The sequence below is a fragment of the Nematolebias whitei genome, chromosome 8, assembly GCF_014905685.2.
Source record: "Nematolebias whitei isolate Nwh7 chromosome 8, NemWhi1, whole genome shotgun sequence".
In the NCBI taxonomy this organism is placed as follows: domain Eukaryota; kingdom Metazoa; phylum Chordata; class Actinopteri; order Cyprinodontiformes; family Rivulidae; genus Nematolebias; species Nematolebias whitei.
This window is the reverse complement of record NC_056505.1, coordinates 51206627-51222004: the sequence shown is the minus strand read 5'-3', so window position 1 is coordinate 51222004 and position 15378 is coordinate 51206627. Positions and strand designations below refer to the sequence as shown.

Here is a 15378-nt window from a genome sequence, read left to right as displayed (position 1 = left end):
GGCCACATCTGATTGGACGATAAAAAAACAAGACGTTACTGGAGGGCCTTATCTGATTGGACGATAAAAAAACAAGACGTTACTGGAGGGCCACATCTGATTGGACGATAAAAACAAGGCATTATTGGCAGATTGTGTTAACCACAGACATATTATACCATACCATTTTATTTATAGAGCACTTAAAACAGTGACAGGGCCAACCAAAGTGCTGTACAGACAGAACAACAGACAACACACAAAGCAATATGCAAAGTATATTATTATACTTATTTATTATACTTATTATACTATTATATTGAAGTAAATCAGAATATAGACATAAAAACGATGCAGATAATAAATATGATGACAAACCAGTGTGGAGCGTACAGGTTCAAAACACAGATCATCTGGTGTTGAAAGTTACTGAACAGTAGTGGGTTTTTAAACGGGATTTGAAAACCAAGAGGGAGGGGGCCTGTCTGACAAGCAGAGGTAACTCGTTCCAAAGTCATGGTCCTGCTACATAGAAGGCCCTGTCACCTCTGCACTTAAGACGAGTTCCTGGAACTGTGAGGAGCAACTGGTCCGCTGACCTCAGGGAATGTGGTGGGACATACGGTTGTAGCAGATCAGAGAGATGGGGGGGGGGGGGGGACACTGTTCAGTGATTTGTGATCATGTAAACATGATTGTTAAGTTTCAGGGAAGGGTCCATTATCACGCCCAGATTAGTGACTCTTTGTTTTTCTGACAGGGTTAGAGCGGAAAGGTTGATGCAGTGGTTTGTGATTGCGTCATTGGAATGGAACAACATGACTTCAGACTTCTTTTCATTGAAACTTAAGAAATTTAAAGCCATCCAGTCCCTGATGTCAGCCAGGCAGTCGAGCAGAGGTTGAATAGAGTATGTACAATTGTGTCTTAGGGGGAAGTAAATTTTAGATAGTGTTTATACTCACAAACATTGTAGTGAAATGCTGCAGTCAAGAGAGGTAGGCGAAAACGCTCTTTCCCTGACAACCAGCAGAAATACCTTGACCAAGCTAACTTGTTGCATCCCATAGGAGGGCGGCGTACCGCAACTCCTGCCAACAGGCAACCGGACATCCAACGACGGTGAAAAGGTCCAAGGCCAGTAGTAAAATGGATCGCATGCGACCAAAAAAAAGAGCAGAGCCGTGGATGGCGTCAGGCTATATGCCCTCTGGTTAATCTGCCGACGTGTCACAGCTGTGACTTTTTTGATATTACTACTCGGAACGGCGCATACGCACAGGGAATGTTCAGTGCTTTCAGCACTGCCCTCTGGAGGTCAGTAGGGATGAAATAAAACCCTGCTTATGTCAACATAGTTAATCACCAAATAATAAAAACAGGTAAATAATAGTGTGAATGCTTTGTGATGTAAATATGTTTTTAGTTTACATTTTTAAGCCATAATCTCCATTAGCTTGAGAAGGAAACGATCTATTGATTTTCAAGTTGTTTAAATCACCTTCTTCAAAACTTAACAAATCTTTATTTACTCAGTTTGTATTTAGGTTTTGTTTTATTGATTAATTTTGTGTTTAATCAGATAAACTGTACAGACTCAGTGAAATTTTTAAACGTCTGAAGTTTTACATATAAATGGAGATAAAAGAAGCAAATTAGAGCTCTGGGGGAGTTTATACAAGTCTGATTATTTTTAGTTGAACACAAATGATTCAGAGTATGTCTGGTGTTGGTTGTGAGTCCTTGTTTTCTGTTCGTCTCCAGGACACCAGTGGCAGTAGAAGTAAGGACGGTCCTGCAGGTCCATCTCCAGTGCTGTTCACTGCTGCTCCAGTTTCTGCACACAGTGAGCGTCACTCCTACTCTAATTAATTGCATTATTTCTGCAGCTCTGGATTTTGTGCTCAAGTACCCCACTTGTCTTACAGTACATTCTCATCCGCGCACTACTCCAACATCTGCCTTACTTCCTGTAATGACCTCTGTGGGCCCCCAGTCTGGGCTGCCAGGCAGCAGCCATGCCTTTCAGGTGATGTCTCTTTACATTTCACACTTTTCAACCACATAATTTTAGTAAGTACATCATAAAATAAAACCAAATCTGTTACTGTGGCTTGAAACCAGTTCATTGTGTTGTTTCATAGCCTTATTACTACACACAGACCCCTGCAGCTCCTCCAGTGCAGTCTGTTGGCCAGGTCTACCCTGCACAGGCGGTCCCGTACATGGGTACGATTTTTACTTCAGCTACAAGGAATTCGTTTTCACGTCTTGGCTTTTGTTAGGTTAAAGTACTGAAAGAGTTTCATTCAGCCTTGATGAATGATTTTTTTTCCAGGGTCTGGAGACGTGACTTCTTTCTTGATGACTGAAGCTCGGCAACACAATACTGAGATTCGATTAGCTGTGGGAAAAGTAGCAGATAAATTGGACCAACTTGCCTTAAAGGTATAAACCTTTTGACTAAAATGTGTTAACGGACTGCCTTTCAACCAAACTAATAAAACTTCTTCTGTTTTTTCATCCTGACAGATCGATGATCATCAAAGACAAGGATGTCATCCCATGAGTGTATCCACCATGACCATGGAAACTTCCATGATCATGCACAACATTCAGAGGATTGTCCAGGTACACACAGAGTTCAAATAACCTTTTGTAAGATTTAAAATGTGTTCTTTATGGTTGGGTGGGCAAAGATTTCAATCATTGGTCATTGGAGTCTACCAGCTGTTTATTTTTTTTAATTAAGGGCAATTTTTACACTTTATTTTAGCTAGTTTAACTTTTCCATTTAAGAGTTTTGACCAGTGAACAAATATATAATTCATATCTTACCCTGAGCATGATTGGATGCAATCAGTCTCTACATCTGAACGTCATGAGCTCCGCAGTATGGCCGCGCTGATGGGAGCTCACTTTGACTCTTTTTTTGTTGTTCTTGTAGACGGAAGGCTGGCCTGAACACCCTTTAACAAGTGTGTAGGCTAACCGTTCAAAGTTATGGAATAAATGTTGACCGGCCTCAACCCCACAACATATAAGTGAGTTCTTGTAACAAATTTAATTCCCCTCTCTCAAAGAAAAGACAAAGAATCCGGTCATTTAAATACACATTTCTGTAACGTTTATTTTCAGTTTGAATAATGACAATATGTACTTATAGCAAATATGAAATATGGATGAATAACCAATAATATTTATTTCAGAAAGTGAATGACGTACATAATAGAGACTTTGAGAAGGGATATAGATTCAATTTGGACTAGGGTTCTAGCTCTAACGTTAAAATTTAGGTAAGCTTTATCTCAGATTTGTGAACTAAATTATGTCTAAAGTCAGTTGGCACTTAGTTGTTTCTCATTAGAAGGAAGACGTTCTGTCCTTCCAGGGAGGCGTCCATCTCTCTCATTACCACGACAAATGTGATGAAGGCTGGAGGTTCACGTTGTCCCCGTAAAAGGGTCATTCTCCTTCAGGGACTACGTCCCCTCCAGCAGCGTGCACCACTCTTGAAGGTGTTTGAGTGTTCTAGGCCTTCCTCCTTCGCTCAGCTGGGCTGGCTCAGAGACAACTCTACACCAGGACATCTTCTTCCGTCATGAGACTGCTTCTTTCCTGAGAGTTATTCTCTCAGCCACTGCTCGACTTCTCAGGTGTCCGTTTACTTGGCACCTCAGAAGTCGTGCCCCTAATCTTTAACCAATGAAAATGCAGTTCCCAACCCATGGGCGTGAACAAATCTGAATAAATCAATTTAATTACAACCTCCCCTCCAAGTCTCAGAGGGGAACACAATGGCTTTTGTTAAAGAAGGTGACACCTTGTTTTTACGTAAACACCATTTCTTTCAGCAAATACAAGTTTGATTGTAACACACTTGTTACAAACAAAGACATTTGTTGAAGCTCTGTCCATCGGGTGTGTGTGTGTGACTTCCTTTGTTACCATGGCAATGACAGTCCCTGCGAGTAGTGTAAGGTTCACCTCTTTGTTAGAGATTTCTTTCAGAGACACCAAGTCTGCCATTCAGAAAAGAGGGTTAATTAGCACAGTGTTAATTATAATACAGTCAGTATGGAACTAGGGGTGGTCCAGGATGTACACTCATTCTGAATTGGCAGATTAAAACACACAGAAAGGGGTAAAAAGAAACTGTTCCTGTGTCAGAATAGGATGCCAGTATTTGTCTCAGATTAGCAGAAAGGTAGGGGGGCATGAAAGACGCAGTGTCTCTGTCTTTTGGACTTTTTGTCTCTGAGGACGGTTTGTCTTTTGTTGGACCTTGGAGGGACTTGGTTGGACGCTGCACTCTTGTTTTAGCCTTTTCTTTGTGCCTACACCGCATACCCAAGCTACGAGTGTGACCACAACACACTTGTGGAGTTTTGTGTGTCACTACCTTCCCATTTAGCCATCTTGCCATCACGGTTCAGTTCCCGACCCCCCTCCAGGCTCAAGCTCATGCTTCGGCATGTCATGGCGACCGTCTCCATGATCCTCCATCTTCCTGCATGTACCGAACTCTACAGACCTGTTCAGCTCCGTGGGGAAAATCTTGGATGTTCTCTGTCTGCTGGACCCGGTTTTGGAGGGTAGTCTGGGAGGGCAGCTGCTGCAGTCATTATTATCATCAAGCTGCTAGCGGGGCCTGCTAATGCTGCTAACGCTGCTAACAAGATCCTCAATCTGCCTGCATGGACCAAACTCTATGGACCCATTCGGTTCCATGGGGAAACCTTGGATGCTCTCTGTCTGCTGGACCTGGTTCTAGACTGCGGTCTGTGAGGGCAGTTGCTGCGGTCATTATTACCACCAAGCTGCTGACTGGACCGGCTAAGAAGACCTGCTAACACTGCTAACAAGATTGCACACAGTACAGACCCGTTCGGTTCCGAGGGGAAACCTGTGATGTTCTCTGTCTGCTGGACCCAGTTCTGGACTGCGGTCTGTGAGGGCAGCTACTGCAGTCCTATCACCATCAAACTGCTGACTTGACCTGCTAACAAGATCTGCTAATGCTGCTAACAGAACAGAACCATGCTGCTGAAAGGACCTCACTGCTAACTGAACCACACTGTAGATGTTTTTCTTTTTCAGAGTCAGAGTCAGAGTTTCTTTATTGTCATTCGCACCTCATGTGGTACATGTGGTGGAGCGAAATTATGTACGCAGGGTCCCAGTTACATCCAACAATAAAATGTATAAGAAAAACAGTAATAACATCTAAGATATGAACTAAGAAAAACATCAACTAAATATACACTAAGCACTCATAACATAAAACATTGAACATCAGCACAAACATGAACAACTTTTTCAACTTTGGCGCCTTGTTTTTAATATTTTAGAATTATTTTTATTATGTTTTTAGTATTAAGTACTATTTTTAGTATGTTTTTAGTATTTTATTAGTATTGTTTAGTATTTTTTTTTGTATTTTTGCTGCATGCTTGGGTATTTCTTGTTGTTTTGTTTTGGCGAATTGAGACGGTTTTTCTTGTCCTAAGCATTTCATTGCATTGTTGACCTCCCAAACACCTGGACTTCTACTGTGCAACACTACTGACATTTCATACTCTCAATCACCTTAACTACCTCATTAATATCCATAATGTGCAATACAATTGTGTAATACTTGTATTTTTTACTTTCATTATTATATCTATATTGCGTTACATTTTTTATATTTTTAGTGTGTGTTTAATGTGTGTTTTCTTAAGGCGTGTTTTTGCACTGGAAAAAGGAGTGGCTCTTAATTTCATTGTACTGCGTATAATGACAATAAAGGCATTCTGATTCTGATTCTGATTTTGCATATGACAAACCGAACCTAACCTAACATATCCAGTGTTTCCCCTAGATAACTTGCCATGGCAGGGCGCTCATCTCGTCCGTGATTTTTGTCGAGGGGAGGGAGGGGAAGACGGACGGAGACACGTCCCAAGCTGTGCAGTGCACTGTTTAAACCAACAGTTTTAGAGGGGGGTGGGGGACACAGAGACAGCCGCGCGCTGATTGCACCGACAGTTTTAGAGCAGGGTGTGTGTGAGGAGAGAGACAGAGGCACATCTCAGCCGCATGCTGTCTGAACCGACAGGTTGTTTGGGGGGTGTTGGGAGGGAGAGACGGAACACACATCTGAGCCGTGCGCTGTTTGTACCGACAGTTTTCGAGTGGTGGGGGTGCGTTCAGCGTGAGGGTTCAACATGAGGGAAGAGGCTGTCTTTAGCTTTTTAGCTAGCACACCTGCATTGTGAGCCGCTATTAGCGTTACGTCAGTGCCAACAGGTGGTTTGGGGTGAGGGTGGGGTTCGGTAGACAGGGTGCTCGGTTCTCTTGATGGGGCGGGGTGCCCTGCTTGTATAATGGTAGGGGGAACACTGCTATCTATTTTCAGCAGCAAAGTTTCAAACTCCAGTTTTGAATTAATAAAGCTCCCCATACGGGCAGTGAAATGTCTTCAGCTACAGAATAAAAGTTAACTTGCCTTGATTTTAAAATGATCATTATTATGCTTTATTGGAAAAGTCTCAAACATTCTGTCAGATGTAGGCTAAACTTGTTTCTGAACACCTGTGGAGCACGTGAGGGACATGCTGTGGTGTCATTTTTTAAATCTGTGTAATAGGTGTGTTTGAATTTCAGAAATGTTCAAGACAAAAACAGCTGGACTTTATTTGTAACAAAAGACATTTCGCTTTTCATCCGAGACGCTTTCTCAATTCAAAGAGCGGAGTGTGTGGGGTTCAGGTTATAAAGCTGAGATAAGATACACATACATATGCAGATTGACCTAATCACACCTTACACCTCACAGTAGGGGTTTGTTAATGTCTTTGTTAATCTAATTCACAGATGAGGCCCCTCTGGTCCCATCTGATAGGTGTTAAACTGGCTGGGTATCAGTCCTAAAGTTGCATTATATGTTTTTGAAAGTTGAAATGTGAGGCCTCCTCCTCAGTTTAGAGATGGTTTCTCTCTTTTTACATAGATGCTTCCTTCACGCCCCTCTCAAACCAACTGTCTTCTTGGTCCAAAATGTGCACATTTTAGTCCTCAAATGAGTGTCCCTTATCTGTGAGGTGGAGGTGAACAGCTGAGTCATGTCCTGTCTTTATGGAGACGTGTTCAGCCCGATGTTGTAAAGTTCTGATGACAGAGAGTTTGTGTTCCAGTGGGTGGTGAGAGTCAAACAGAAGATACTGGTCTGTGTGGGTTGGTTTTCTGTAAACTTCAATGTTGAGGCTGTCCTCTCTCTCCATCTGAACCAAACAGTCCAAAAAAGGCAGCTTGTTGTCGTTTGCATCCTCTCTGGTGAACTTGATGTTGCTATCGACCGACTTGATGTGTCTGGTGAACGCTTCTATTTCCTTGGCTTGGATTTTGACCCAGGTATCATCTACATATCAGAACCAATGGCTTGGCATTGTTCCCTCAAAGGAGTTTAAGGCTCTCTGTTCCACTTCCTCCATGCAGAGATTGGCAACAATGGGTGACACTGGAGATCCCATGGCACAGCCGTGCTTCTGTCTGTAAAAACTGTCATTGAACTTGAAATAAGTGGTGGAGATGCAGAGATCCAACAGGGTGCAGATCTGGTCTGGGGTGAAGTTGGTCCTGTTGTTTAAGTCCTTGTCTTGTAGAAGTTGTTTTCTGACGGTTTCTACTGCTTCAGAGATGGGTATGCATGTGAAAAGAGAAGTCACATCATACGATACAAGTGTTTCTCCTGGGGCTAGCTTCAAGCATTGAACTTTGTTGGCAAAATCAATGAAGTTCTTTATGTGATGAGGTGTGTTTCCAACAAGACCAGCCAGATGTTTAGCAATATTGTGTGTCACTGAGTTCATGCTGCTGACGATGGGTCTGAGTGGTGTTCCTTCTTTGTGTATTTTAGGAAGTCCATAAAGACAGGGAGTTGCTTCCCCTGGGTACAATCTATAATACGATTGATTGATTGTTTTCTCCTTTTCAAGTTTTTGCAGGTAATCTGTGACTTTCTTTTGGTAGGTGCTAGTTGGGTCCTTCTTCAGGGTCTCGTAGGTGTTGCTGTTGCTCAGTAGTGTAGTTATTTTTTCCTGGTAATCAGAAGTGTTGAGGACTACTGTGCATCTTCCTTTATCATCTGGTAAAATGGTGATGTTTTGGTCCTGGCTGAGTGATGTTACAGCTTTCCTTTCCTGTGGTGTGAGGTTTGAAGGAGGTGGTTTGGCACTGGAGAGGGTTGCTGATATTTCATTCTGAGTTGTTCTGCTTCTACTTCCGTCAAGTTGTTGTTATTTACACTCGTAACCTGGACCGGCCTCACCTCAAACATATATAAACACCAGTTCTTGTAGCAATCTTAATTCCTGTCCCTCAAAGAAAAACACGAAGAATCCATAATTTAAATACAATTCTGTAATGTTTATTTTCAGTTTGAATTGTGACATGGAAATTATGCCAAGTATGGAATATTAATGAACAACCAATAGTATTATTTTAGAAAGTAAATGATGTAAATCTGGAGACTTTGAGGAGTTTTAGATTCAATTTGGACTAAGGTTCTTAGCTCTTAATGTTAAAACTTGGGTAAGTTTTTCTCAGATTTGTGAAATAAATTATCTAAACAAACTTAGTTGGCACTGTTTCGTGGTTCTCTCATCAGAAGGAAGATGTCCCTTACTCATTACCACAGCGGATGCATGAAGGAAGCCGGTGGCCCGCTGTTCTCCAAAAAGGATGTCGTTTCTCAGGGCTGCGGTCCTTTCGGCTCGTATCTTTCGCTCCTGGGTGTTTTGAGAAGTTTCAGGATGTCCACCATCTCTCAGCTGGACACGTTTTCCATCATGTGGCTGTTGTTTCTCAGAGAGTCTCATCATCTCTCCACAACCACTCATTTCATCTGCTCATCTTAGCTAATGATCCAAAGCCAACTTTCGTCCTTGGCAATCAAAGCTCAACTGCCGGTGTTCCGTTTACCTGACACCAGAAGACTTGCCTCCTTAACTTTTAACCAATCAGAGGGCTTCTCACAGTGGGTGCATCCCACTGTATAATTAATGTAATTATAACCTCCCTTCTCAGAGTCCCAGAGAAGATAACACACTGGCCCTTTGTTAGAAGGGTGACACCTTGTTTTACATTAACAAAAGAATGTGTTTGAAGTTCTGTTCAACTGAGGTCTTACTTCCCTCATTGCTATGACAACTTCAGTCTCTGTTGATAAGGTCAAGTGAAGTTATTTGATCAAGATCTTCTTTGGAGACACAAAGTCTGAACTAATTATTATTAGTGAATATGTCAGGGTGGTCCCGGGTGGGGTGGGGGGATTTGAAAGAAGCTTCCTGTGTGAAAACAGAATGCCAGTATCTGTCCCAGACCAGCAGAGAGGGAGGGGCGCAGGAGACACAAAGTCTCTGAGGACATTTGTCGTTGTTGATGGATGGACACTACATTCCCCCACTTGCGATTTACAACTTGGGTACCTTTTTTGTTGAATCGCAACTAACGGCGTCCTTGCTTTAGGAGTGTTCAAAAGAGTCATGGTTGACAGTTCCATGATTGAAACAGAAAGTCGAGGATGTTCCACAAAGTTCAACGGATAAATCCACAGAACAAAACAGGAAGTTGAGGGTATTCCACAAAGTCCACAGAAAGGGAAACAAAAATAATAAAAGTTTTCCAACTAGTGTCCACAATGTCCTCTCGAGGGCATGGTGAAGTAGACCAAGGAACACAACATCCCAGTACATTTCAAACCCAAAAGGACTCTTAGACAGAGGCTGGAATACCCTAAGGACAAAACGCCCATACAAAAACTGAGTGGTGTGGTTTATGCAGTTCAGTACAACAAGGAATGTCCAGATCTCTATATTGGATAAAGCAAACATTTACTTCACAGACACATGGCTCAACACAGGAGAGCTACCTCCTCAGGACAAGACTCAGCTGTTCACCTCACGGATAAGGGACACTCATTTGAGGACCAAAATGTGCACATTTTACATTTTGGACTGAGAAGACAGATGGTTTGAGAGGGGAGTGAAGAAAACCATCTATATAAAAAGAGAGAAACCATCTCTATACAGAGGAGGCCCCCTTCTTTGCCGACAGTCAAGTCTGTCGACAAGGAAGAGGGCTGACTCCAGAGGAGGGGGCGTGCCAAAGACACCATCTTAACACCAACATAACTGGTTTGTTCCACTTTGGAGTAAGCTCTAAAAAAGTTAAATCTGGTCCTCTGGACATTCAAAAAAACAAAACAAAGCAAAACAACAAAAAAATGTAGATTGATAGATTGTAGTCTACATTTTTTTGTTGTTTTGCTTTGTTTTGTTTTTTTTGAATGTCCAGAGGACCAGATTTAACTTTTTTAGATTTTTCTACCTGGATTATTGAGCATGCATCAGGATATTTGGAGTAAGCTGTTTTGGAGAAGAATCAGTTTTGTGTTGTGTGTTTCCTTGACTGATGAAGCCTTCTGGATGGAAGGTGAAACTTTTCAGTAAAAAGAAGAAACTGTCCAGATGACCTGACTGAAAATTGTTGGATAGTATACCTGGATTATTGAGCATGGACTGTTTTGGTTTTGAATCAGTTTGACTTGACTGTCAACAAGGAAGAGGGCCTGCTCCAGAGGAGGGGGTGTGCCAAATACACCATCTTAGCACCAACATAACTGGTTTGTTCCAGTTTGGAGTAAGCTGTTTTGGAGGAGAATCAGTTTTGTGTTGTGTGTTTCACTGACTGATGAAGCCTTCTGGATGGAAGGTTAAACGTTTCCGCAAAAAAAAAAAAGAAACTTTCCAGATGACCTGACTGAAAATTGTTGGATTATATACCTGGATTTTTGAGCTTGGACTGTTTTGATTCTGGTAGACTGTTGCTGTGACCTTGGATTTAAGAAAGCAGAGTTTACCAACACCTGCACCGGACATTGCACCCCAAATCATGACTGACTGTGGATATTTCACACTGGACCTCAAGCAGTATGGGCTCTGTTCCCCACCCTTCTTCCTCCAAACCCATGGACCTTGATTTCTGAATGAAAGGCACACTTTACTTTCATCAGAAAAGAGGACCGAGGAACCCAACCGTTGTAGTCCATCTCCTGGATGCGTCTGAATGTGGTGGTTTTTGAAGCTGTGACTCCCGCCTCATTCCACTCTTTCTGGATCTCTGACAGATTCTGGATCTTCTCTGTTTGATAATCCACTGAAGCCCACGGTCATCTCTTTTGCTGGTGCATCTTCTCCTGCCACATTTTGCCCTTCCACTAGACTTTCCATTGATATGCTTGGACACTGCACTCTGTGAACAGCCACCCTCCTTAGCTATGAAGTTTTGTGTCTTACCCATCCTATGGAGGGTATCAATGGTAGTCTTCTGACCAGTTATGTCTGCAGTCTTCCCCATATTGAACCGAACTGAGACAATTGAACCAAACTGAAACAATTTAATGACACCTGGGGAAACCTGTGCAGGTGCTTTGAGTTTAGTAGATGATTAGTGTCACACTCAGTTTTAAATATTCATGCCCTGCAAAATTTGGGCTGATTTCTCCAGAGTATTCTAATTTTTTTGAAATCCTGTTTTCGTGGGTTTGGGATCTTTGCCTTAAAGATACATTTAAAACCGTGGATTTTTCCACTCACCTCCTCCTCACTGGTTGTTTTCTTCCGGTTGTAGAAGCTTCCAGCAGCTGCTCTGTGTGGGTAAGGACCACTCCAACCAACATAACTTCACTTTGCTTCAATTTGGCCTAAAAACAACAGCAACACAAACTTGGTTAAAATAAACTCTTTCTATTCTATATATTACTCCTGGTTTCTTTAAATTGATTTATTTATGATCAAAAACCTGCCTGGATGACTCAGTTTTTGTGCCCTGCTCTGCTGTTTTTGATAGCTTTGAACCAGTCAGTGTAGGGTTGAAATGATTCCTCAAATCATTCGAGTACCTCAATTACAAAATATCCTTGAGGCAAATTTATCTGCCTTGAAACTTTGTTAAACTATTCAGAGCACTGTGGTCTAGCCGGAAGGTTTTTGTGTTACATAACGCTAGCACTGCCGCTAACGCCTATGTGCTAAGTTTGTAACTATGGAGGGAACGGAGCCTGCGTAGAAGAAGAGTCCCGAAAACAACAAAAACTGTCAAAAGTTTGAAACATTTTAGGCTAAACAGAAAAGATGACACAGCTCAATGCTTCCACTGCAAAGCAGAACTGGCGTAACCACAACAGCACGTCGTCCATGTTGCAGCGCCTGAAGAGAAAACAGCTGCTGTAGCATCAAACTCGTCTGCAGCTGCAAGAGGTATCATGTTCTCTGTGCAAAATATGTTAAACTAAATGTGATCATCATCTGTCATGTTATAGATGTAAAATGAGGCATATTTCTGCTAACGTTAAATCTGCTGACTAATCATAGTGGCTACCTGGCAGGGTCTGTACGTTGTGTGAGGAAATAAACTGCAGGACTTGATGCAAGTTTGTTAAAGATAAAAGCAGCAACAGACTGACACATTTATTTATTGCTGTACTCCCACCCTGACTTAATGAGATATTTAGGGTGAATATTTCAAGTGTAAATGTATTTACATGAGTTAGTAGGATTTTTTTTTTCTTCTTGCTGCTGTTTATGACTGAAAACTGATTAATCTACATTTATTACATTTGTTTATAGCTCAGCAATCAAGACTAAATAGTAATACAGTCTGCAGAACTCGATGCACAAACTCAAACGTTATATTATCTATCTTACTCAGTTTCTAACATAAAGATTACATTCAGTTTTCCAATCCATAAAATTATTTTACAGTATTTAGATTTTTATGTGATGGTTAAAATATTTCAGTGACAGAGGGTTTCAATTAAATCATTCTCAAACCTCACACATAAATAAAAGCGTAAAATGCATAAATCAAGTACAACTGACACTAGTGTTACTTTGATTGCAGCAGGTCATCAGAAAGTGTAGATTACTTAACAATATTACATATTTTTATAATATCCAGTGAAGTACACTTTAAAATTTATTAAGGAATTTTTTTCATTCAACCTTTATTTCAGACAGGTTAATCCCATTGAGCCTCGAGGACTCATTTACAAGAGAGACCTGATTTCAACAAAGAATGATGACAATCATAAAAGAGGCATACGGATTTTAATTTTTTAATTTAATTTTTAATTTTTTACAAATTATAAAAGATTGCAAAAAATATCAAAACAGCTAGATTATAAGACAAATCTAAAACTAACTATGTGTCTAGATCAAACCACATTTCAGCAAGTGATGGACTGTACAGATCAGGCACGCTTAGCACAGCATGTCAAGTCCAAGACTCGACAACAAAACAAGTTTAACTTACTAATAACTCATCAACACTATCACTATTCCAATAACAACACATTCAGTGTAGGACAACACTCCAGTAGTCAATTACATGTCAGGGAGACAGAAAAGTGGGTGAAGAATTTATCTGACAGACAGCTCACCCAGCCGGAGACAGAGATTCTTGCCAGGGGACTGAACTTTGCGGTTGCACCAAGTAGAATTCCTCTGGTGGAGATGATCACAGCTACTGAATCAGCCATCCGCAACAACAAAATTAAAGAGGCTGAAGCAGAACAGCTCAGAATCAAAGTTTCATCCTGCCTCAGCAATGCCAAACCACCACCTTCCAACATCAGTAGAGAGGAGAGGGATGCACTCACCACTCTTAGCAAGGACAAAAACATCATCATTCTCCCAGCAGACAAAGGAAGGTGCACAGTGATTTTGAACCAGAAAGACTATCATGAGAAAGTTATGACACTCCTTAGTGACTTAACCACTTATGAACCTCTGAAAAGAGATCCAGGAAGTGGTTACAAGAAGAAATTGATAGATTGCCTGAAAATTTTGGAGCAGGACAAGGCTATTGACCGTTTTCTGTACCACAGACTGTACCCAGGGGAGGCTACGCCTAGTCTGTATGGTTTTCCTAAAACCCACAAACAAGGTGTACCTTTAAGACCAATTGTTAGTATGATTAACTCTGTCACTTACAATGTTTCCAAATATTTGGCGTCTGTACTCATCCCTTTAGTTGGCAGCTCAGAACACCACATACAGAACACCATGGACTTTGTGGATAAGGTGAGGGATGTCATCATGGAGACTGATGAAACAATGGTCTCTTTTGATGTCACATCACTCTTTACGTGCATTCCTGTTGATGATGCAGTAGAGGTGGTCAGTTTAAAATTAAAATCAGACACCACTCTGAGCAGCAGGACCACACTTTCTACAGAACAACTGTGTCAACTCTTGAAACTGTGCCTGCAGTCAACCTACTTCACATATGGGGAGCAATATTATAGGTAGAAACATGGGTGTGCTATGGGGTCTCCAGTTTCTCCTATTGTTGCCAACCTGTACATGGAGGAGGTAGAAAAGAGAGCCTTGACGTCCTTTTCAGGGACACCACCAAGTCATTGGTTCAGGTATGTTGACGACACCTGGGTTAAAATTAAATCTCAGGAAGTCCAACATTTTACTGACCACATCAACTCTGTGGATAAATACATCAAGTTCACACGAGAAGATGTAAAAAATGGCAAGTTGGCTTTCTTGGACTGTGAGGTCAGTCTCTGATAGAGGACATTTGCAAACCGAGGTGTACCGCAAACCCACCCACACAGACCAGTATTTGCAGTTTGACTCCCATCACCCTTTGGAGCACAAGTTAGGAGTCATCAGGACTCTGTACCACAGAGCAGACAGCGTCCCCACTAGCTCAGGAGCCAGGCAGAAGGAGAAATCCCACACAGACAGGCTCTAGAGCAATGTGGATATCCTAACTGGGCCTTCCTGAAAGCAGAGAAGAAACCCAAACAGGACTCCAGTCAGCCAACAGGTGAAAAGGAGGAACCCAGACCCAGACCAGTGGTCATTCCATATGTTGAGGGAGTATCAGAGAAACTGAGACGTTTATTTTCTAAACACAACGTCCCAGTGGCTTTTAAACCCCAAAATACATTACGGCAAAGACTGGTTCATCCCAAAGATCCAGTCCCCCGGCACAAACAGAGCAATGTTGTGTATGCTGTTCAGTGTCAGGAGGGCTGTGATCAGTCTTACATCGGGGAAACAAAACAGCCACTGGCCAAAAGGATGGCCCAGCACAGAAGATCAACATCATCAGGCCAGGACTCTGCGGTCTACACTCATCTCCAGGCCAGCGGTCACTCTTTCAAGGATGAAGATGTTCACATCCTGGACAGAGAGGAACGATGGTTTGAGAGAGGAGTAAAGGAGGCCATCTTTGTGAAAAGAAACCGTCCATCATTAAACAGGGGTGGAGGCCTCCGGGTTCAACTGTCCCCCTCTTACAATGCTGTGATTGCTAGTATCACTCAGCCCTCTGTGA

The 15378-nt window shown here is 41.9% G+C and overlaps 1 protein-coding gene across 1 annotated transcript in view; it reads left to right on the top strand.

Annotated features, from left to right (window-relative positions):
• The window catches only part of LOC119413724 (FK506-binding protein 15), a gene marked incomplete at its 5' end in the record, with an annotated part of 28450 nt that extends 25819 nt beyond the window's left edge, over window positions 1-2631 (top strand). The window contains 5 exons of the mRNA XM_037680778.1: window positions 1744-1825; window positions 1908-2008; window positions 2142-2208; window positions 2318-2427; window positions 2512-2631. Coding sequence (XP_037536706.1) covers window positions 1744-1825; window positions 1908-2008; window positions 2142-2208; window positions 2318-2427; window positions 2512-2631 — 480 coding nt within the window. The remainder of the gene's footprint in view (window positions 1-1743; window positions 1826-1907; window positions 2009-2141; window positions 2209-2317; window positions 2428-2511) is intronic.
• Window positions 2632-15378: the final 12747 nt, after the last annotated feature.